At 45.0% G+C, this 23,795-nt stretch overlaps 1 protein-coding gene across 1 annotated transcript in view; it reads right to left on the reverse strand.

Annotated features, from left to right (window-relative positions):
• CIC (capicua transcriptional repressor) overlaps positions 1 to 23,795 on the reverse strand; it is a 265,107-nt gene that overhangs the window by 21,947 nt on the left and 219,365 nt on the right. The window contains exons 7-15 of the mRNA XM_082273601.1: positions 21,104 to 21,266; positions 18,162 to 18,358; positions 12,363 to 12,591; positions 12,173 to 12,270; positions 7,944 to 9,096; positions 7,533 to 7,744; positions 5,188 to 5,360; positions 1,683 to 1,867; positions 1,102 to 1,401 (exon numbers count right to left, since the gene is read on the reverse strand). Coding sequence (XP_082129727.1) covers positions 1,102 to 1,401; positions 1,683 to 1,867; positions 5,188 to 5,360; positions 7,533 to 7,744; positions 7,944 to 9,096; positions 12,173 to 12,270; positions 12,363 to 12,591; positions 18,162 to 18,358; positions 21,104 to 21,266 — 2,710 coding nt within the window. The remainder of the gene's footprint in view (positions 1 to 1,101; positions 1,402 to 1,682; positions 1,868 to 5,187; positions 5,361 to 7,532; positions 7,745 to 7,943; positions 9,097 to 12,172; positions 12,271 to 12,362; positions 12,592 to 18,161; positions 18,359 to 21,103; positions 21,267 to 23,795) is intronic.

The following is a 23,795-nucleotide window of genomic DNA, read 5'->3' on the forward strand; positions in this document are numbered from 1 at the left end:
CATGGGAAATGTAGTTCCAAAATATCTGGGGTGCCAAGGTTCGCCGTCACTGGTATAGGGGATTGAAAGACTGATACCAAACCAAATTCAGGTACGAAAGCCATTAGAATTGGCGATCATGTGACCTCTGTGATTGGGTGTCACAGTGGTCACGATTGTGGGAAATTCCCATTGGCTGGCGATTAGTGGGGACATAGAGCAGTCAATGACAGCTCGGTCTCTGTGCTGGGAGCACGCCCTCAGCACAGAAACCTCGACCGCTCAGTGACGCATATGTGCAGTGTTTGGCTGTTATAGCAGAAAAGGCTCTGTGGCTAAACGATGCTCCCCTTTTTTCAATCTCCCTGTATGTATTTTCTCATCAATCACTTCCTAAATACTATGTTTTTTATTTTAGTTTTTCTATGCCACCACAGGGCTGCAAAGCTCTGGTGCACCTTTGTAGTTCGAAAGATCTGACAACAGTGCTGAACCCCTGTGGCTTTGACGTCATCCCGCCAGTGTCCATAGCTCCCAAGCCATAACTCGGGAGAAGAGTTACAGCACACGAGACAGAAAAATGAACCAGATAACTTTACTGGAAAATATTTAGTTAGCGATTTATTGGAAAATGTATACAGGGAGGATGAAAGCAAGAGGAGGAGCAACATTGAACTGGTTAACTATTGTGATGCCTTTTCTTCTACTTTAACGCGTAAAGAGCTGCATTAATCTGCGTATTTTTATCTAAAATAAAACACTCAAAACTGCATGTACTTTTGAAACATTGTGAACAGCTATAGTAGTATTTATAAAAAGCACATTGGAGTGAATATTAAATGGGCAGTTAAATGCAGACAGTGCTTTAGGCCTTGTTTAGACTGCTGTTACCATCCTGTGTGAATTCCGGGCCATGCACTCACTCCTGCTCAGCTGTCAAATTTTGACATGTGACTGTTCCTGTAGCCACTGCATCTACCTCTATAAGCTGCCTTGCAAGCAGCTGGGGTGGATACAGAAACCAAAATGAAGGCCTCCAGCACGCAGTATGGGTGCCAGTGCCCATTTAATCAGGTCCTAAAAAGATATTAACAGATGCATTATTATTTTTAAAATGCGTACCAGTGACGGTGGTGACCTGTGATGTACTGCCCACTGTAGATGGCACGGGTGGGGCGCTGATTGTCGGAGGGGTGTTGATGGCTTTGGTCAAGATGGTGGTTGGTGCAGCGGGCATGGTACCTGTACCGGCCACAGTGCATACTAAATTCTGAGCTGGGGAAGCAGCCGCCACAGTCAGTGTACTAGACCCGACTGTTGGGTATATCGCCGTTAAGACTTGGTTGCCGCAGGTGGAGGGTACAGGTGGTGTGGAGGCTGGAGACACGGTGACCTGCCCGGGGGCAAGGATGTGGCTCTGCCCTGTAATACAAAGATCAGAAATATCACAAAACAAGTACGTAATTGTTATTAAACAACCCATACAGCTGTTCATATTCTGAAGCAAAGTTCTTGCAAAATGCAATTGAGAATGAATCAGTTCAAAAGCATTTGAAAAGGCATTCAAAAAGACACATGCACCCCCGCCGTTGGTTCTTGTTCCTGCCTACGTTGGCAATTTTGTGGGTTTTGTATAAAAAATAAGGCCAAATACATAAATACAGCATGTTCCCCTACTGCAGTTCTAAGACAGAATCTCTTACCTGCTAGTAGTGGTTGGACTATGGCCTGACCATTTGGACTTATGGTGGTGAAGCCAAGTGCCATGGAGCCAGTCCCTAGTGAAGGCTGGACACAAGGGGCAGCGCCTGCTGTCACAGTCTGGGAGTGTGAACTGGTGGTCACCAGGGGGAGGGCGCTGCCTGCTGCAGAGGGCACATATGTGATCCTGTACAGGGAAAAATAATAAAGATTATTAGGCCATATTCATAGCCCTAACCATCAGTGTCTAGTATAATCAAGTCTGTCTATAGCAAGAAACATAGCAGATCTGGTATTTTTGAACTCTGTTTGCGAGGCCAAGATGTCCAGTGGCAGTTGGGACAAACCATACAAACATTGACAGTTGTGTTTACAATGATCAGCTTTATTCTTATGTGACAGTGCAGGAGCTGCTGTTGTAAAAATATAGGAGAAAACAACACAGGGTTCTCAGGAATACAGTTTGAGGGGCTTCAGAATGTCAGTTCTGAGCAGAGAAGTGTGCTTCTTCATCTTTCTTGGGGTTTTGTAATTCCCAAATCAAGGTCTGGAGCTCTGAGACTTTGAAGTGCTTTAGGAAGGAAGGATTATCCAACCCAGTGTCCGGGTCTTGCCAGAAACCAGCAGGCTGAGTGTGCAGGTGTTTAAAGTAGTGATCAACCGATATCGGTTTTTCGTTGCCGATATTTTGGTGCATATTGGTAGCGGTTAATATTTGTGTACATTTTAAAAAAATATATTTTTTTTTTTTCTTTGACCGGTACTCTTGTGGAGGGATCCCAAACCCCTCCTCTGCACTTAAAGCGGAGTTCCAGCCATTTACTTACCTGTCCAACGGTCCAGCGATGCGGCCGCCGGAAGCCTCGATCCTCTCCCTCGGCGCCGGCATCACTGCTGTGGGCACCCGGCTGTTACAGTTTGCGGCTTCACAGCCGGGTACCCACTGCGCATGCGCGAGTCGCGCTGCGCGCCGTGATTGGCCGGCAATCTTCTGGGACCTCTGACATGTCCCAGAAGATTGCAGGGAGGGAGGGGGAGAGGAGAACTTCCGCTCAGGGCGCCGCGGCGCTCCGAGCGGAAGTGGGAGCGGGTACCTGTCAAAACTAGGTACCCGCTCCCCCCCCCAAAAAAATGACATGCCAAATGTGGCATGTCGGGGGGTCAGGACTCCCTAAAGCGGAAGTTCCACTTTTGGGTGGAACTCCGCTTTAAAAGCATTCAAAGCGCCAAGTTTGGCTGTTTTGAATGCTGTCATTTTTTTAATCTGGCTCCAATACCCGGAAGTGATGTCATGACATCACTTCCAGGTTTTTGCATGGAGCCCCAATCAGAGCTGAATACGGCTTTAATTGGGTCTTCGGCGGCCGTGCAGGCTGGTGGGACGGGAGACCCGAGTGAGCTGCGGAAGGAGGCTGGAGGGGGGACGTCCCCTCCCGCTCCTTGTAATGACAGCTGAGCGGCTTCTCAGCTGCATCGGTTATCATTACAAGATAGCCGACCATCGGCTATGGACGTCAGTACCGGGGTGATACCTCTAGCTGCAGGCATCACTCTGGTACAAGCACTTTCCCAAAATATCAGCAATAATCTGTCACCTTGGTGGTAGATTCCAATATATCGGGGAAAGTGCATATCAGCCCTCGATGTATCGGCTTTGCCGATAATCGGTCGATCCCTAGTTTAAAGTCCTTATAATCTAGGACCTGAAAATAGTTTGGGGCTTCACCCGAGAGTCAGGAGGCCTCTACATATCTGCACAGGAGTCAGGACTCCAATCCTTCCCAAGGAGTCAGGGAGGCTGCACGGGGCAGCTGGAGCATGTATGTATGTATGTATGTATGTATGTATGTATGTATGTATGTATGTATGCATGTCCACACAATGCAGGTGCAGTCAGTGACAGAGAAGCAAGGTGCTTGGAGCTGGAGAGTTTGTACAGGAGCACTGAGATACTGTGTCAGATGGCCTGAAGGACCAAGGTAAAAGACCTGCGCAGGAGAGCTGCGAGAAAGAGTCAGGAGACTGAACTTCATTTACATTGATGGTATGGTGGAAACCCCTGCATGGTCATTTCTGGAGTGAACTCACTAGAAAACACTACCACTGCATGAAACCTCCCACATCATCACAACATTTTTTTTTTTTTTTACAAAGAGGAAAAAAAAAAAAAACAACTGTTGTAATTGCTTACAAAGTATTAGCTGGAGTTGGGCTTTGAATTATTTGAAGCTTATGTAAAGTCCATTCAAAACTACATATTCGTTCAGGATCCCCTTGTCCACCATGATGATGTGCCATTTTACTGCAGAGAAAACTGCACTGTCAGCCTTCAGATGGAAGTTGAAAAATAACAGATCTACTGGCAGGATCAACAGGCAATAAAAGCTATTTCACAGCAGAAAGCAGAACAAGTGAAGTGTTAATGCAAATATTGACAGCATAATATGACATTTTCTTTGCACATAATTCCATTTTAAAAGAAACCGTTTATGCAATCCGACTAAAGTGAAACACTATATGCCTGCTATTACCAAAAACGCCTCTTCTGATTTAGTTTCCCCTAGTTATTACTAAAGCTTGATTTTTACCAACTTCATGGCTAAATTTCAACCAGATGCTAATCTACTTACTGTCCAGTGAGAGGGCGGTTGGGGCTTGTTCAGACCAACACGCATGCTAAAATGCTACAGCCTGGTGTCCCCTGTGTAGATGTGAGGCAATGCATTGCTTTTTTTTTTCCCCACCTCTCTCTTTCCTTTTTAAAGTGGTTGGAAAGCCTTAAGGTTTTTCACCTTAATGCATCTTTCTGTGCTGCAGCTCCCCCCTTTTGCTTATCTGAGCCTGACCCGATCCAGAGCCGCTGTCACTCTCCTCAATGTACAGATTGATAGCAGCAGGAGCCATTGGCTCCCGTTGCTGTCAATCAAAAGCTGTGACACAGGAGTGGGGGCCGAGTCCCGCTGTCTGCGTCAATGGATGCAGCAGCGTGAGTTGGGAGAGAGAACGCACGGCTTTCCGTGGGGGTACCCGATGACGAGGAGGGATCTGGAGCACCAGCGGGGGACCCCAAAAGAAGAGAATCAGGGCTGCTCTGTGCAAAACCATTGCCCAGAGCAGGCAAGTATAAGCATGTTTGTCATTTAAAAAAAAAAAAAATAATAATAAAAAAAAATTAAAAATAAATAAAATTGAACATTTACAACCACTTTAACCTTACTGAGGTATCATAATATGGCAAGTCTTTGCACAACAGTGCTTTAGCCTGCAATGTTTTTAAGTTGATGATAGGGTCACTTTAACATTTTACCATTTATATTAAATCTGAGTGACTGGGTTTACATATCACAAAATTACATCACAGCATTAAAAAAGTTGCATTAAAAAAAAAAAAAAAAACTACTGTCAACCAAACATTGCAATCATAACCACCCAAAAATACGATCAATTACATAGCAAGGTTGAAAAAATAAAGACCTAGTTAAAACAAAAAGAAAAAAAAATAATTACCTAGTTGATGATGGCAGGATGACTTTCTGTGGTTGGGATGCTGCTGCTACAACTGCTGCGGTTGCCATGGTGACAGGAATAGCACTCTGGAGTGTTGAACTGCCCGGAGTCACTAAGGCACTCTGCTTTGGAGCTGGCGATTGCACCACAGGCATTGGAGTGATCTGTATAATCTGAGAAGCACAAAGCAAGAAGACAAAATGGTAAATGAAAAGCTGCTTCATATTGAGGCACACCTGCGAGCCTCATTCTATTGCGTTTATAGACAGACAGCGAGGCTCGGCCCTGTCTCCCTGCTCCCTTGTCACAGGATTTGACTTCCAGGAATGGGAGCCAATGGTTGCTGCTGCTCTCGGCAAAGCCTGAGATGAGCGGAGAGAAGATAGAGCCGCTACAGAGGGGCACAGAGCTGAATCGTGATTGGGCTAAGGTAAGTATAAGGGGGTATGAGGGGGGCGATACACATAGTGAAATATTTTTTACCTTAATGTAGGGCCATACATTAAGGTAAAAAATGTTTAGGTTTTACAACCACTTTATCTAAACCCTCTCCAGTAGCATATACTTATGTTCCTTTCGCTGCCCCCCTGATGGTCCGTTCAAATGGCAGGAGGAAAGGAAGGTTCTGTTATGAAGCAGGCCATAGGATGATGCGATTTTCCTTCCTGCAGGAAAGAAAACTGCTCAATTCCCCCATCAACACTGCCTGAATCCCTCCCGTAGCACTATTGTGTTCTGTCGGCGGGGAACCTTTCCTGCGAGCAGAACACAATGATTACTGCTAGAGGCTATAGCCGCTGACAGTAATCACATGCAAAGTATCAGACAGGCTGGTTGTACTGAAGTCAATCGATGGATTGACTTTAGTACAATCAGCCTGCCCAAACATGGATTCAATTTCAGTAGCTCCCTAATTAACCAGCCGTGATTTGATCCATCTATGGCCAGCTTAAAGCGGAGTTTCACCCAAAAGTGGAACCTGCACTCATTTGCTTCCTCCCCTCCTCTGGAGCCACATTTGACACCTTTCAGGGGGGAGGGGGAACGGGTACCTGTTTTTGACAGGTACCCTTCCCCACTTCCAGGAGACAGCGCCGCAGCACCGTCCCTCAGAAGTTTGGCCTGGGGAGGGGGGGGGGGGCGCGGAACTAAAATTTAAGTTGCAAAGACATAGTTTACACGACCGTAAACTCCTCGTGTGATGGTACTCAATGATCCCGCGCTGGTGCTAAATGCAGTGGCAGGGTAATGAAAGAAAAGTTATGCTGTAGTGGGGTGAAGGATTGAGGCAAACCTTCTGCTTTGTCCCAATTGAAAAAAAAAACAATTTTAGGGCCCAATCAACATTTTTCTGGTTCATTTCTGAGGTCCCCCATTGCAGACCATTATTAACCCCTTTACGCCTAAGGGAGAGACAAATCGTAATGCCTAAGAACAATTTTGCAACTTTGACATTTGTTAGTAAAACCATAAATATCACAACTACTTGTGTGGTACATCTAGGTGAACAATACTACCTTGTTTTGTTTTTTTTTTCCAGGAAAAATTGGGCTTTCATTTGGTGGTAAATAGTTATGGATATAGTATAAAAAAAATAGAAAATAAAAAATGTAGATTTGTTATTATCATAACCTACCACCAAGGAACAACCCAAAATAAATTCTGCTCCTGACAATCGTAAGGATACTACATATGTGTGTTATTTGTACCCGTAGTACAGCTCAGAAACAATAGTGCCCATTCTGCGGTCCTACCTAAAACACAACACGAATATTAAGTAAAAAAAAAAGAAAAAATTTATAATATATATATATACATACATACATACACACACACACACAAACAGACCCTGACCCAAACACTAACCTAGATTAAACCTTGAGCTAGGTATTTTTTCTTAATTTTTTTTTTTTTTTCACACTTTTTTCCCTCTGTGAGAGAGAGATACAACGTATCTTTCTCCTCCATTCACAGAGAAAGAAACACAGGAGCGGGCTTCACAGTGACTGATCGCTTTGATAGCCAACCAGAGGCTACCACAATGATTACGTGACCCGGAATCTAGAGTTCCTGGTGCCGAATATTAGTATGGGTCCCAGAGCTCGCAGTGAGAACCTTGCCTCGGTGCTGGAAGCATGCTCTGAGGCGCGCTCCCAGCACAAAGGGAGATACAGATACATGCGGCCCGTGGCAAAAAGCCCAGGGCATTGGGGCTTCATATTTGTGTTACGTCAGCGTCAAGGGGTTAAAATCTATAAGGATTAGAAAACAAGAGAAACGTAAAGAACCTGAAAATGGGAGATCTTATAAAATAAATATATATATTTAATTATAAAAACACTGACCTTGTTCGCAGGCTGTGCACCATTCTGAACTGGGAAGGGGGATGTCATGAGCGGCAGCTGGGTTGTAGTAGGACCTGCCCGCACAGTCACATGAGGCGTGGTAACTGGAACAAGCATCTTGCCCTGAACGGGAGTACTTGGAGACAGGATTCCTGGACCAGTAAGCAGCTGAGCGCAGCTCCCAGGTGAAGGGGCAGGAGACACCGACTGGGCTATAAGAGGATGGGTAAATGATAAAATAGATCAAAGTAAATGAAGGAGAAAAGGAAAAGGAAGAGCCTGATAAAGAATAGTAATAAGAAGGAAAGGAGAAGGAAACATAGAAGATTGATAAAGTGAAGGGAGAATGAGGAGGAAGAAGCAGAAAGAAGAGGAAAAAGCAAAAAATACATTTTAATAAAAACTTCTTACCTCTGGCAGCTGCTGACACAATACCCAGAGACGGGCTGGCAGCTGGGCCAGGCTGGACAATTGGAACAGCTTGAGGGGCAGCAATTACTTTAGCATTTGCAGAAGGAAGGGTGAAGTGAATGCCTCCAGGCAGTTGTTGTGGTATGGTAGGCAAGATGTACTGCACTTGGGTGATATTGCCCCTCTTGCTTGAAGCAGGAAGCAACTGTTGCGGCTGAAGTATGCCCAGAGGTACTGCTCCGTTAGGGCTGCCTGTGGGATTCTGGGTAATGAACTGCAGTGCGGTAACAGGACCTGCCCCATTTCCTGAAGCGGGTGCTGGCTGTCCGTAGCTAGGCGCCCCCACAAGCAGGTTAGTTACGAGCCCACCGGCAGGTTTGCCCTGTGGGTGGGGAGAAGCAGGAGAGGTCAGCTGTTGAACTGGCTTCCTATCATGAGCATACACAACCCCAATGCCCAGCGGGGAACCGGGTACACGACCGTCACAAAGTTCACTGCTACTGCTGCTCCTGGCGATGGGTAATGGTTTACTTGCAATTGGAACTGGTGTGCTGCTAACTGGTTTGACTACATTCGTAACTACAGTGGAGGCTTGCTTTAAGCCAGGTGGTAAAACTCCAAATCCTTGTGGCCCCGAAACAAGTACAGTTCCAACTGCAGGGACAGAAGGCCGACTGTCAGGTGTTCCTCTTTGCCCATCGTAAGGTTTGGATATGGGGGAATATACAGTGCTGGAGGGGTGTGGTGAGGGAATACTGGGCATGAGAATGGTTTGTGTAGCAGTGGATGAGATGACTGACTGAGGAGGGTACGGATTCGTAGGAGGTACACCATCCCCCGCCATCTTATGTCCTGCACCCTCTACACTGCGTTTCCTCTTGTAGCTCATGGCAGGGTCCACCATAGTGAAGCGCACTTCTGAAGTTCTCCGAGCTTGATGTTGGGTAGTTGTACGAGGAGGAGGAGGAGGCGGCTTGGCAGGAGGCAGTGGAGGGTACCCACGGGGGAAGGAGGCTTGAGGATGGTCACTAGGCTTGGGTGACTGAGCCACATTCACAGGTCTATCTGATTTGAAGTCCTCAGAGGAAAGTGAAAAAGTTCCAGAGTGCGAGGAGGAACGGATGACGGGTGAAAAGACCCCTTGAGGAGCCACCTGGAGATGAAGCAAAAATAAAATAATATATATATATATATATTTTTTTTTTAAAAGACAATTTCCCATAGTGGAACTATTCCCCTAGTTATGAGAATTGAAAGTAGTACCGAAAACTCATGGTTCACATCACCTAATAATCCTTTGTAGTCCAACCTATCTCTTCCTGAATTACATGCTATTCCTGACCCACAGAGATTGTCATCCCAGGAAGTTAAGCTTGGTACAAATGGGCCGAATATCAGGTGGTTCAACAGAAACCGGCCGATTTTTGGCCTGTGTACACAGCAGCCTTTCTGGCTTCTGTTGAACAAGCATGCTGGCAAAAACAGCTGCCGATCAGCATCTGATCAGCACTCGCAGCCAATGGATGGGATCGCTAACCAGTGTGTTCTTGGGGGGGAAGCAATCCCCCAGTCAGAACACAATAGCTCAGTAGGGAGATTGCTGTAGTAACTATGCAATGTTAGTACAGTGATCTCCCCACTGAGCTTTTGTGTTCTGACGGGGACCCGCTCCCCCACCAGAACACACCGGTCATCGCTCGCATCCATTGGCTGCAGGTGCTGATCGGATGCCGATCGTCAGCCGTTTTTCCAGCATGCTTGTTCAACAGAAGCCAGACAGGCTGCTGTACACAAAGGCCCGCTGGGCTAAACAAACAAACAAACACACACCTTATAGCATGTACCCCATATTAGTTACCTGTGTCATCTATACACTCAGGGTTGTAAATCAGGGTTGAAAAATGACTGCAGGAATCTCACGCAACTAAACCAATTTCTCAATATTACTCTGCACTTATGGCAGACTCTTACCCCAGATTCTAGGGATGCACCGTTACCATTTTTTTTTTTTTTTTTTAACACCGAGTACCGATACTTTTTTAAAGTACTAGTCGATACCAATTACCAATGCCTATAGCCTAGATAGAATGGGTAGAGGGGTGGTTTTGGGAGGTGGGGTTGTTAGGGAGTTGGGAGAGGCTGGGGTGGAGGGATATATTATTTTATATTAAAATTTATAATATTATATATATATATATATATATATATATATATATATATATATATATATATATATATATATATATATATATAAAATATAAAGCAAAATCTAAAAATGAAAAGATCTGATTAAGGGCCAGCAAGATTTTCTTATACGCTATAGGGAAATAGGCTTGCACAACAAAGGTTACTTTTTTTTTTTTTTTTTTTTAACAGCAAGTCTAAATAGGAAAATATTCAATAAACGGTTAATGCGATGTGGTATAGGTTACCACTATTCCATAAGTCCTCTGCATTATCACTATTCCATAAGACTTTGCAATGACAACACAGGGCAAAGAAATAGAGTCACTTTAATCCTCCCTCCGATCAGTACATTCGCATCTTTCTTTTACTCTCAGCCACTCCAGAGAAGAGAAGCCATCCTGTGTAAAGCTGGCCATACATGAATGGAAATTCTGCTGGTTCAGCAGTGACTGGCTAAGATTCGATCCATTGATGGGGCAGGCTGATTGTACCCAAGGCTATCCATTAATTGACTTGGATACATGGGGCAGGCTGATTGTACCCAAGGCTATCCATTAATTGACTTGGATACAACCAGCCTGTCAGATTTTTTCCATTCGATTACGGCTGTGGCTATAGCCGCCACCTCATAGTTATAGCCTACTCAGGGCTAAGGACTCTGGTGACTGGCACAGCACTGTCACATAGATGGAGTCAACAGGTCTTCTATACATGGAAGAATCAGGTATTCTCTGATTCTGGAACTGAATTGAGCAAAGGAATGATGCAAATGTGTTCCTGCAAAGGAAGGGTCAAAATAAACTTGCTACTACTATACAGGCAAGGCAAAAGGTTTGCTTCAATAGAAGCCTGAACTGAAAGAACTCATGCATCCCTATGGGGCAGCGGATGTCAGCGGAGACATGTCCACTGACACCCGCTGCCATCCAATCCGATCCTGTCCGTCAAATCCGGACGGATGGAAACCCTATTTTCCATCTTTCTGGTGGATGAGATCGGATTAGAACGGTCCGTTCTCATCCGATTCCCCCATAGAGGACAGCGGGGATCTGACAGCTCCGTCTCTGCACACAGAGTGGAGACGGAGCTGTCATCCGCCTGCTCAGTGGGGATCCGCGGATCCATCCCCCGCTGAGCAGAACGGAGTCCGTCGGCGGAACGGATAGGTGTGAAAGGACCCTAAATGTGGCATAGTTGTTGGTGCCAGACGGGCTGGTCCGAGTATTTAAAAAACTGCTGATCTACTGGGATTTTCACACACAACCATCTCCCAGGTTTACAGAGAATGGTCCGAAAAAGAGAAAATATCCAGTGAGCGGGTGTTGTGTGGAAGAAACTGCCTTGTTGATGTCAGTTTTTTCAGGCGGACCTGATCGGATGCCCCATGCATCCCTATGGGGCAGCGGATGTCAGCGGACACATCTCCGCTGACACCCGCTGCCATCCGATCTGATCCTGTCCGTCAAGTCCGGACGGATGGAAACCCCATTTTCCATCCGTCTGGCGGAACAGATGAGAACGGACAGGCGGTCTGTTCTCATCTGATTCCCCCATAGAAGACAGCAGGGATCTGTCATCCGCATGCTCAACAGGGATCGGTGGATTGATCAACCCACTGAGCAGAACGGAGTCCGTCGGTGGAACGGACAGGTGTGAAAGGACCCTAAATGAGACGACCAGGCAACTAGCATTTTTCAGGAGGTTGACAAGGATAGCCTACTTCTGTCACTCAGCACTGGTTTATTTAAATTTAAGATTTCTAAAACTATTGTGACCCCTGGTAACCAATAAGATATGGGATTACAACTGCTCTCCTGCTGCTCCTTATCCTCCTTCCAATGCATATTTCTCTGTATGTACTGCTTCTTGTAGGTGACCCTGGCTTGGAGAAGGTTGTAATTTATTTCTGCAAGCTCAGAGATGTGTATAAGTCTGCGGTATGACTGAGGGGTAGTATGGGAATCTTTAACCAGGCTTGGGATTAGGTGTTGGTCAGGTGTTACCAACGCAGAGAAGTTTAGTTTTACAAATGTGTGACATACCTTGCTTTCTGCTTCATCTCCTGAAGCTCCTTCACTGTCACTGTCTGTCACCCGTTCCTTACATTTCAAGTCTATATCTGCACAGCCATAACCGTCATCTGCTAGACAGAAGATGGAGATCATGAAACAAAGAGAATGCAAGAAAATGATTAATATTTAACAAGCTGTGTAATCGGTTCTGGCCACTCACCAATAACATCATCATCTCCTTCCTCCTCACAGATGACCATCCTCTCCTCATCACTGGTCATGTCCTCGCTGGCTGTGCGTTGCGAGCGGTAGGATGCAGAAAGAGGCGGACAAGCTCGGGAAGTTGGACATGCGGCGTTCTCGCTGTGTGCGGGCATTGGGAATGATGAAGGTTCTGGGCCACCAAATGCTGCCTTCTGATTGGGATACGGAGAACGACTTGAGCACATCTATGAGTAATTGCTACAGTTGTAACATGTCACCAATAATGTGGATGATCTACCCATCAGCTTTAAAAGGACAACTCCTGACAATCCTTAGGGATCGACCGATTACCGGCAAGGCAGATATTGACTTTTGCCGATATGTCTGTATCGTCCCCGGAACTGGCCGATATTCCAAATATTGCTCATGCAAGGGTAAAATGATGTCACATAGCATAATTCCGTTTACAAATGTTATTGAATATGCCACTCACATATGTACAAATTAAAGATATAAGCAATCCCACATTAGCAGATCTCCGAGATCGTATGCCGGACGGAGCGGTATCACCCAGGTGTCACTTACAGCAAGTGGGTGAGAAACGGATTGGTATCGGGTGGGTGGGAGATGGAGCGGGTGAGAGACAGAGCAGTATTGAGTGGATGCCGAACGGAGCGGTATCACCCGGGCATCACTTACGGCAAGTGGGTGAGAGATACCGATCTGCCAGCAGATCTGCTAATGTGGAATTGCTTATATCTTTAATTTGTACATATGTGAGTGGCATATTCAATAACATTTGTAAACTGAATTATGCTAGGTGACATCATTTACCCTTACATGAGCATCACCACTGAATGGTTGGAGGAGGAGAAGACTCGTCTCGGACCATGACATAGGATGTACATAATATCGGCCGATACCGATATGCAATGGCCAAAATATTGGTATCGGCAACGAAAAACCGATATTGGTCGATCCCTAATCCTTAGTGCAGTGTGTACTTTAAAGTGCTACTGCTGCCATTTAAAAAAAAAAAGAAAGTTAAACCAGACAACAAAAGTAAAATGGGTTATCTTTTGTGCCACCGCAACCTGTTGTCTTAGAGAAGGTTGCTGAGGACCCTTCAGCATCGAGCAAACTTTTGTGAGTCAGATGTCCAACACCTCACTGTGCTCTTTAGTTACTTACTTCACAACTGTGCCCTTTGTGATGTAGGGGGATGGCAAATGAAACCACACAGCCAGGGTGTCAGGAGCGTATGCGCTCCTGCTCCATCATAGCTGCTGGTTCCAGTATCCTGGTTTTGGCTGTGGCATTCTCCTGGTCTGTCTGTCCACCTGCAAGGTGATTGATGTGGCCAGTCTCTGGGTGGAAACCAAACCTGATATAAGCTAGCCAAGCCTGCAAAATTCATGCCTGTGATAAAGTTTGTAATACCTGATCAAGGTCCCTGTTGGTCTGCCCTGCTCTGCTAAATTAGATTACCTCAATGACCTAAGGGAAGATTTAGACTATTCTCAGTTTTCTGCTTGCCTTTGACGTCGGATTTTGATCCTATTCTGAACCTTACCTGTCTGTGGTTGCAAGTACATGTTTGCTTAGTTCGCGCCTGCCCTTGCGTGGTAGCCAGGCACTATAGCATTTTGTATAAGTCCTGGGGGCAACCGAGAACCGGTAGGCCTGCTTGCCTTATGGGGACAAGGGAACTGCTATAGATGAAGAACACAGAGACTAGCTATGATGTCTGACCACCTGCCTTAGGGGTAAGCACGACAGAGGGACAATGGCATCTGACACTCCTGAAGTATTGAATGCCTTAATTAAATTAAATTCAGCGGCAATAGTGGTACAACAACAGGTAAGTACTGTCTTTCTTTGCAGGCTGGTTTTTTTTTTTATTTTAAAAAGCAACAGATTTCCTTTAAAGGGTAAGATGAGAAAAGAACAGTGACATCACTTTATTAACTGCATACCTGAAACCAAATACTGTCTATATTTTACACAGACAGCAAATATAGTTATTAACTCAGCCAGAAGTTTTCATTCAGTCCACTGGATTACAAAAACTGCTAGTATGTACTAGGCCTAAGCTGGTGATTGGCTGTCCACAGCCTTATATTATTGGTTATACACTGTGTATATAACTGGAACACTCTTCAGTCACCCTACAGTCATATAAGCTCGGCCTCAGACCTTGTTGGTTAAGCAGCTGAGTGATTTCATCTGGCGAACAATATCAACGGATTTCTTTGATCTCTTCATCCATGTACCTGTAATTCTGTTTTTTGACCAATTTTTGTATATTATGATGATATTTTGTGTTCTTTGTATAGTGACTATTTATCAAATCCCCTGAGGAAGCCCTAAGTGGCGAAACATGTCGGGATAAACATTTTGTTACCGACGTCTTTGAAAACACCCTCTGGGACAGAATAAAGAAAGACAAGTTGCCTATTTTAGACTTCTATGTTTTTGTCTCTAAAAATACTTTTAATGAGGTATAAATTAAATGCATTTCTTAATTTTGGGTTTATTGTTTAAGGCACCATTAAAATTCCCCCCCCCCTCCAAAAAAAAAAAAAAAAAAAAAAAAAAACTTTCCTGCATACACTTTCTATTCAGGGATGTTGGTGGCTTTTAGAACCTGTCACCAACTCACACCACTACCTCTATTTTTATGCACAGATGTCTATGCAAGTTGGACCTAAATTTGCCAAAAATAGTGCATGAACTTTTTCAAATCCGTGCGGCACCACAAAGTCGACGTCGGACCAATTTGGACAGATCCATTGCAGACAATGGAGTGCAACTTGTCATATTTGAACAGATTCATTGGAGACAATAGGGTACAACTTGTCATGCAATTTGGACCAAGTCGCACTGGTGTGAACGGGGGCTCAAAGCGGAAATGTCCCAAAGAATATGGAAAGATGGAATCACCAATCTAAAAACACAAAATTCAGAGCTATGCCGACCTAGAAGGAGTCACGTGATTTTACAACTATCAGCAATAAACAGACATTATCGGGTCTGCTCATCTTCCTGCAGCTCTGCTCCTATTTACATGAATAATTTAAGCTGCAAGCTTGCAGCTGTATGGCACCAAGAAATACAATATATAAAAAGCAGCAGATCACAAGCTACTAAGAAACTAACTGAATATATAAAGTACAGAATCTTAAAGCGGTTGTTAAAAAATAAAAAAACCCTGCAAGGCCATGGCATAATGTGCTAGTATGCATCGCATACTAGCACATTAGGAAATACTTACCTTGGAACAAAGCCCTCCAGTGCTGTACTGTCACCGTTGACATGTTCCCCCTGACTCTATTCTGGGTTTGCACGCTACGGCTATGTGACTGGTCGAAGCCGCGATGATATCATTCTCACGTATGCGCGACGCTCTGCAATTGAGGCAGGGTATGCTGGACCTTCAGAGCGCATGCGCCAGTGATGTCACTGGCTGCACCCAGAGTAAATATCTCCTACACGGTGCACATTTAGGGAATATTTATTTTACCTACAGGTAAGCCTTAACCGCTTGCCGACCGCCGCAAGCACATATACTGCGGCGGTCAGCCCCGTGCAGGCAAAGTGACGTATGGGTACGTCACTAGCCTGCGAGGGAATAGGGGGCGAGCGTGTGCCACCAGGGGCGCGCCCCCGCTCGTTCACGGACACCTCCGCGCGAGTGACCGGCGGACCCGATGTCCGCCGGTCACTCGCGATCGTCAGTTACAGAGGTAGAAAGGCAGGCAGCTAATGTAAACAAAGCCGCCTGTCATTCTCTCTTGTGTAACAGCAGAGAGCATACGGTCCTGCTATGTAGGTTAGTAGATCTCTGCTGTTACATGAAAAGCCACATCCAATCACAGTAAGAAGCACGCCCCTAGGGACACACTTAACCCCTCCTTCCCCAATAAAGTTAACCCCTTCCCTGCCAGTGTCATTTTTACAGTAACCGAGCATATGTATAGCACTGATTACTGTAGTAATGTCACTGGTACCCCCAAAAGTGTCAAAAATGTCAGTCAAGGGTCCGATCTGTCCGCCGCAATGTCGCAGTCCCGCAAAAAAAAAAAAAAAATCGCAGATCGCCATTACTCGTTAAAAAAAAAAAAATTACAAAAATCTTTCCCTTAGTTAGTAAACGCAATAACTTTTGCACAAACCAATCAAAATACGCTTATTGCGATTTTTTTTTTAACCAAACATATGTAGCAGAAAACAAATTGGCCAAAAATGTTAAAAAATTTAAATTTTTACATTTTTGTTTTGGGAATTTCATATAAAAAAATGTGAAAAATATTGCATGAAAGTTGGACCAAAGTAGTGCATGAACTACTTGCTGCAACTTTAAATTGCGCATATATGAATGGGTATCATTGGAAAACATGGGGAATGACATGTTGTGCAACTCTGATGTCCAAAGTTGCATGACAGCGCACTTTCGGCCGAACAGAATCTGTCGTGCAAGCATTAAAATTTTTGTATGCCGACACCAGAACAGCCGATTGTTCGCCAGTCAGTACAGATTTCGGCCAACAGACAGATTTGCAAGACTGGGCATGCTCAGAAAAGAAAAAAAAGACAAGGAAAGTTAACCATCACATGACATCACTTCTGCAGTCGGCTGTTGTTGGCCGACAAAATTCGTGTGCAGTCTTTTGCACTTTTCAACAGACAAGACAGCCCGTGGACAAAAGATAGCCGATCGTTCGGCCGACGATCGGTACGTGTGTACGGGGCTTTAGTGCTCTGGAGTGAGACAAGTACACACTATTGAGGGATATGCTTTGTTCATATTTCATCTCATGTTTACAACCACTTTACTGGTCAACAGTATCTGGACACCCCTTCAAATTGAGTGGCAGGGTTTTTTAATGAAGGGTATTGTTGTAAACCTCAGAATTTTGTTTTTTTTGTAAAGTACACCTTAAAGACAAACACATAATGAGCTAGTATGCATCGCATTCTAGCTCATTACGATATACTTACCTTAGAACGAAGCCCTGAAGCGCCGACTGCTCACCTCTCCCATGGGTGACATGTTCGGTTACCCTTCTTCCGGGTTCGCAGCATCCGGCCATCTGATTGGCAGGACCCGCGATTACGTCACTCCCGCGCATGCGCGCGGGAGCCAACGGTCACGGCACGGGGCTCTGAAGGAACGGCACCAGCAGCCATACCTTCAGAGCGCATGCGCCAGTGATGTCACTGGCTGCATTTAAGGTAAATATCTCCTAAACGGTACATGTTTAGGAGATATTTACAGTACCTATAGGTAAGCCTTATCATAGGCTTACCTATAGGTATAACTTGCAGAGGAGGGTTTACTTCCTCTTTAATGCTGCAACTTACAAAGACAAAACAATCAGAAAATTACCATGTGGCAACTGCTTGGTGAAGTCCCTTTTCCGTTCTATCCTAACTGTGCCCCTGTAGACAAATGGATGTCCATAAAGACACATTTTGAGGAGTCTGATGTGGAAGAAGTTGAGTGGCCTTGCATACGCCTCAACATGCAGATCACGAGCCAGCTTTTCTCAAAATGTTTTTTATAAGGCTGAATGCACACAAATTCCCACAAACACACTTTAAAATCTTGCAGAAAGCCTTCCCAGAGGCACAGAATCTGAGAAAGTTGTAATAGGGGCCAACTCCATTTTTATGTCCATGGTTTTGGAATTGGATGTAATGGTCAGCTTCTATATAGTGCATATGGTTTTTACCTTGCTGTAAAGGAACTCAAATACCCCAACAGTAGAGCCTATTTGTGACACTCATGGTTTATGTAAGAGAGTAGATGTACCTGTTTAAGCTCATGCAGAGCCTGGCTGTCCTCCCTGTGCTCTATGCTCTGCACAGCACTATGGGAGAATGCCCGTGGACGAGGGAGCTGGGCAGAGGTGCTGGAAGTGGGAACCATGCGCTCTGAGGGCAGAACAGAAGAGGGGGCCCCGTGCTTAGACTCCAGGAGCAGTGCAGAAGAAGCAATGTCAGAGGAACCTGGAGCAAAGCAGAAAAATCCATTAGGTACTTTGGAAAATATAAGGAGAAAGGACTACATACAAATCATTAGTAAAGCATGCTGAAAGGACAACAGTGAAAAAAAAAAAAAAAAAACTTGATTAGCAGTGTCCAAACATGGCTAAAAATGTTGTCACTTAGGCCCCTTTCACACTTGTGCAACTTGTCCTGCGACTTGGGACTGCAAAGTCACACAACAAGTCATACCCCATGATTTACAATGAGTACCCTTCATATCTGTGCAACTTCAACGTAATCCCTGCACTACTTTGTTCTGACTTTGATGCGACTTGAGGTCCATAGACAAGATCACACAGGCAATACTTCAATTCCCGTCAAAGTCGCGCTACTTTCAGGTCGCACAAGTGTGGAAGAGGCCTTGCTCCTTAACATGATCTCTTACTGCATACATAGAAGGGGGAATCTAAATGAAAGTAATTTAGGTGCATATTTTACAAAGGATCTTCTGCTAGCTCTGCCAGCAAGAACCTGCAGAAAATACAAACATGCCCGTGTGAATGAGCCCTTACTCCTGAGCAATACCATAGATGGGATGCAATACTAGAAATCACCTACAGGTGGAGATGAAGGGGAGATAAAAACCAATTGGATTTTTGTACTCAATGTAAATTACTTTTTGCCAAGTTCATTGAAGGACACAGCTGAACTTTGTCACAGATGGAACTCCGTGACTAAGTTCTGCTGAGTCCTTTAATGAACAAAAGAGGAACTACAGCACTTGTCCCAGCAACACCACAGAAATCACCTTTGTGTTACTGTAATAGTTTTCAGAAGTTTTGTTGAAGTAAATCGAAACCCCGATTTAATTACATTTAGCTTGCTATATCAAAACATTGCCTTTTAAAAAAAAAAATGTATTTTTTTTTTTTTTTTTTGTTCACACCTTTAGTCCCCGTTCACACTGGGGCGACCTGGTCGCCTCACAGGTCGCCGTAGGTCGCCTTCCATAGGGAAGCTGCGGACCCGTTCTAATAGGAGCGACAAGTCGCTCCGACTTAGAAAAAGGGTCCGGAGCTTCTTTGGGGCGACCCGGAGCGACCGTCATAGACTTCAATGTTATGAAGTCCGTGCCGGTGGCTCTGAGGTCGCGGCGCGCTGCTCGCACCGCGACCTCGGAGGTCGCCCTGGGAAGTCGGATCGCCCCAGTGTGAACGGGGCCTTATTTTATCTTTTGCTATGGCTCAGTGCTGCCAATTGCCTGAAGCCTCTTGCAGATACTTCCTGCCTATATACAGTCCAAGGATGGCTGCATGGCATTTCTTAAGGTGGGTTTCCCAACAGGGACAACAGTGGCCTGCTAACATCGAGTGGGAATAGCCACTCAATCTCCATCAGAAGCTCATGTGACAGGGTGACAATGCAGGAGCATATATAGCAGCCAGGGACAGAGCATTGCCACCCTAGAGTAAAGTTTTAAATATGGGAGTACATACATTGCTTCTCAGAGTAGAAGAATTCAAGAAGCCAAAAATCGATCGCTGCATTTATACTCCTGAGACATTTATATCATGACATTTGGCAGTAGCCATATTGCTTCCACCCAAAAGGGGAAGTTTCGCTTTAAGGACTTCTTTCCCGCTCCTCTTGCGGATTCTGCACTTTTGGTGGGGGAGGCGGATACCCGATTTTGACAGGTACTCACTGCCATTTCTGCTCCGACCAGATGATCGGAAGTGGATGTTCTCTTCCCTGCAGTCTTGGCAAGTCTCACAAGACTGCTTGACCATTTACCATGCGCAGTGCGCAGTGCTGCTCGCGCATGTGCAGTGGGCACTCGGCTGTAAAGCCGCAAGCTGTCACAGCAGGGGGCCCAAAGTTAAGATGGCAGCATCGAGGAACAAAGACAGCGGGTGAAACCGGCTGGGGTTAGCTCACCACTGGATCGTGGGACAGGTGAGTGGCTGTTATTTAAAAGTCAGCAGCTACAATTTTTTTTTCATAGGGGACTGGAGTTCCTCTAAGTTGTTTCAGTTTTCAGCAGTTATAGAATATCGATAGCCCTTTTATAATGTGTATGGGAGTAGCAATATGGCTGCCATGAGGGACGAGAGTAAATCCTATCAATAGATATTAATTGGCATACATGGGGTTAGAAATCTGCTTTGAAATCTTAGTGAGATCGCAGGTTAGCACTTTGAATGTAGTTGTGCAGCAAGCCATTTGGGTTATGTGGGCACACAGTGATCTTTTCTGAAGACATGGAGTCCCAATATGGCGGTTGGGTGTTGTGCGAGGTCTTAAAGAGTACAAATAGTCATAGATGTGAGCCGGAATCTCTAGCTCCCGAGGACGTTTCTTTAGGATGACGAAACATGTTGGGCGGTAACTTCCAGTGATGCCACATCCAGTTCCTGATGGTTTAATACAGTGGACATCTTGGAAGTGGCAGAATATATTTTTAAAACTACACGCTATAGACGGGAGCCTGTCTGAGCAAGGTCCGTCATCCCACGATCACCAGATATTATTTTGAGAAAAGCTGCTGATTTAAAGATTAAAACCACTTTTGAAATAACATTATTGTTCTAGCTTACATTCGGTTTTAGTAACAGAAGGGAACAGTATCAAAGCTCATTTCTCATCTGCAAAAACTAAAATAGGCACAACACACAATACAAAGTATATTTTATTGGAACATTACTAAATAACTAGAACTGATAAGAACATAGGAAACAGAAGAGACTGCCTTGTAATTCTCCTTACCTCCCGTGGCAGCTGTAGTCCCAGTCTCAGACATACTTCTCTCCCTCATCTCTTTGACCCCCCAGGGCCCCTGCATCACCTGCTTCACATCTGAACTGGACTTCTTGCGGTCTTTATTGCACCACTTCCAGTCAGGGTGAGCCTTGAAGTGCGCTTCTTTTACCTGGTACATGGAAGAAAGCGATGACACTATTATTCCCATTACAAAAATTCTTCTCTGTAGCTCACCCAATAGGAAGTCTGAGTGTTATACAAAATGGCTTACGCAGGAAGTGATCAGAGAAATGGTTCAAAACACAGCAACCAATCACAGCAACCTGGCTCAGAGCAGAGTGGCTGCTGAAAGTATACTCTTCATGTAGGTTTACTGCACACCATTTCTGGATGCAATACTTTAAAGCAGCGGCCTCCAAACGGCCAGGCCCTTTGCTTGTCTTTATCTGGCCCTTTTGGCCCCTATTCCACCAACTGACAATGATGGGGCAACATTCCACCTAACACCACCATCATCAATGGGGTACTATTCTCTGCATTGATATCAACAATGGGGCACTATTCCTCTCATTAAAACCAATGATGGGGCACTGATGCCGGAGTATCTTCTAATCCCACTGGTCACAGTCCGACATCCCTAATGCCTAAAGGACAGTAAACTGGCCCTTGGCTTAGAAAGTTTGAAGACCTGTGCGTTAAAAGCATCCCCTTCCCTAACACCTTTTACCACTTGCCGACCGCCCACCACAGATATACTGCGGCAGGCTGGCTCGCCTGCACGAACCGTCGTACCTGTACCATCAGGCAGCATGGATGCTGATCCAGGGGGCCGGCGGCCGTAATTGCCGCCGGGCACCCGCAATCGCTCCCTGTGAAGAGAGGACGAGGATCTGCTGTTGTGAACACAGCAGACTGTTGTTCTCTCTGGAATGAACACAGAGCGCCTGTGATCCTTTAGGATCACAAATCTCTGTGTTGATTCCACAAGTCTCTCCCCCATAGAGTTAGAAAAGACTCCCCTAGGCTCACACTTAACCCTTTGATCACCCATGAGTTAACCCTTTCCCTGCCAGTGTCATTATTACAGTAACAGTGCATATTTTTAGCACTGATTATTGTAGTAATGTCACTGGTCCCCCCAAAAGTGTCAAAAATGTCAGTCATGAGTCCGATCTGTCCTCCGCAATGTCGCAGTCCAGTTAAAAATCGCAGATCGCTGCCATTACTAGTAAAAAAATAAAGATAAATAAAAATGACAAATCTTTCCCCTAGTTTGTAGACGCGACAACTTTTGCGCAAACCAATCAAAATATGCTTACTGGAATTTTTTTCATCAAAAATATGTAGCAGATTACAAATTGGCCAAAAATAATGAAAAAATTTTGATTTTAACTTTTTTTTTTTTTGGGAATGTTATATAGCAGAATGTGAAAAATATTGTATTTTTTTTTTCCAGAATTGTCGCTATTTTTTTGTTTATAGCGCAATAAATAAAAATCGCACAGGTGATCAAATACCTCCAAAAGAAAGCTCTATTTGTGGGGAAAAAAGAACATCAATTTTATTTAGGTACATCGTTGCACGACCGCGCAATTGTCCGTTAAAGTAACGCAGTGCCGAAACGCAAAAAAAGGCCTGGTCATTAAGGGAGCAAATCCTTCAGATCCAGAAGTGGTTAAAAACTGCCAACACCAATTAAAGCGGTAGTATACTTGCCGGAAAATGACTCCCGTGCGCATGCGCGGAAGTGACGTCATCGGCAAATCACAGCGCCGGAGGCGCCGAACCCGGAAGAGACGCCGAGAGATCATGTCAGCTCCCACAGCGGTGTCCAGGGGTCCGTGTCGGGGCTTCGTTCTAAGGTAAGTAATACATAATGAGCTAGTATGCAATGCATACTAGCTCATTATGCCTTTGTCTTGCAGGTTTTTTTTTTTTTTTCCAGGTTTACAACCGCTTTAAATGGTTGTAGAAAAATATAGATCTCCTTATTGTTTCATGCCAGCTTATTCTTAATTTTTCCCAATCCTATTCCTCTGTCCATCCCTCGCTTATAAACCCAATCCACCATTCTTAAGATATGGGTCATCAGACTTCTGCACCATGTTGTGGTCTGCACCAGATCTCACACGGTTTCTTTTTGTTTATATGTTGCCATGGTCTTAGCAACATAAGCCCCATTACCCCAGATGACACTCGCATGTCAACTTACCCCGAAGTCTTGCAGCTTACATATCCCCTGGGAGGGCACTGGGGACGTAGCCTCCCAATGGGACAGCTGGAAGGTCCTGGCTATGTCACCAGTGCCTCAGAAAAGCAGGAAGTGAAAATTTAGTGTGCATTCATACCAGCGAATTCACATTGCCTGTGATTAGATGCAAGTGATTGGACCTGGTTGCAGACTGCCTGCGTCCTGGGCTGATCACTGGCATGTGAGCGCTGCTTGAGAGATTGCTTGTGAGTGGGCGTGATTAACTGCAAAAGCCGACAGCCTCCCATTGCTTCAAAGGGGCTGCCTCCAGCAGCTAATCACGGGAACCCCCAATGGGGTTCTTTCATCTAATCACAGGCAGGGTGCATTCGCAGGCTTGTTTTATTTTAAATCATTAGTTTATCTGTATTCCACATTATATACAATACACCATAGATATAGAGTGACTTTAACCAGTCATCCACTGAATTCTTTAATATGGGACAC

Source organism: Pelophylax lessonae (genome assembly GCF_965119305.1).
Source record: "Pelophylax lessonae genome assembly, chromosome: 12".
Taxonomy (NCBI): domain Eukaryota; kingdom Metazoa; phylum Chordata; class Amphibia; order Anura; family Ranidae; genus Pelophylax; species Pelophylax lessonae.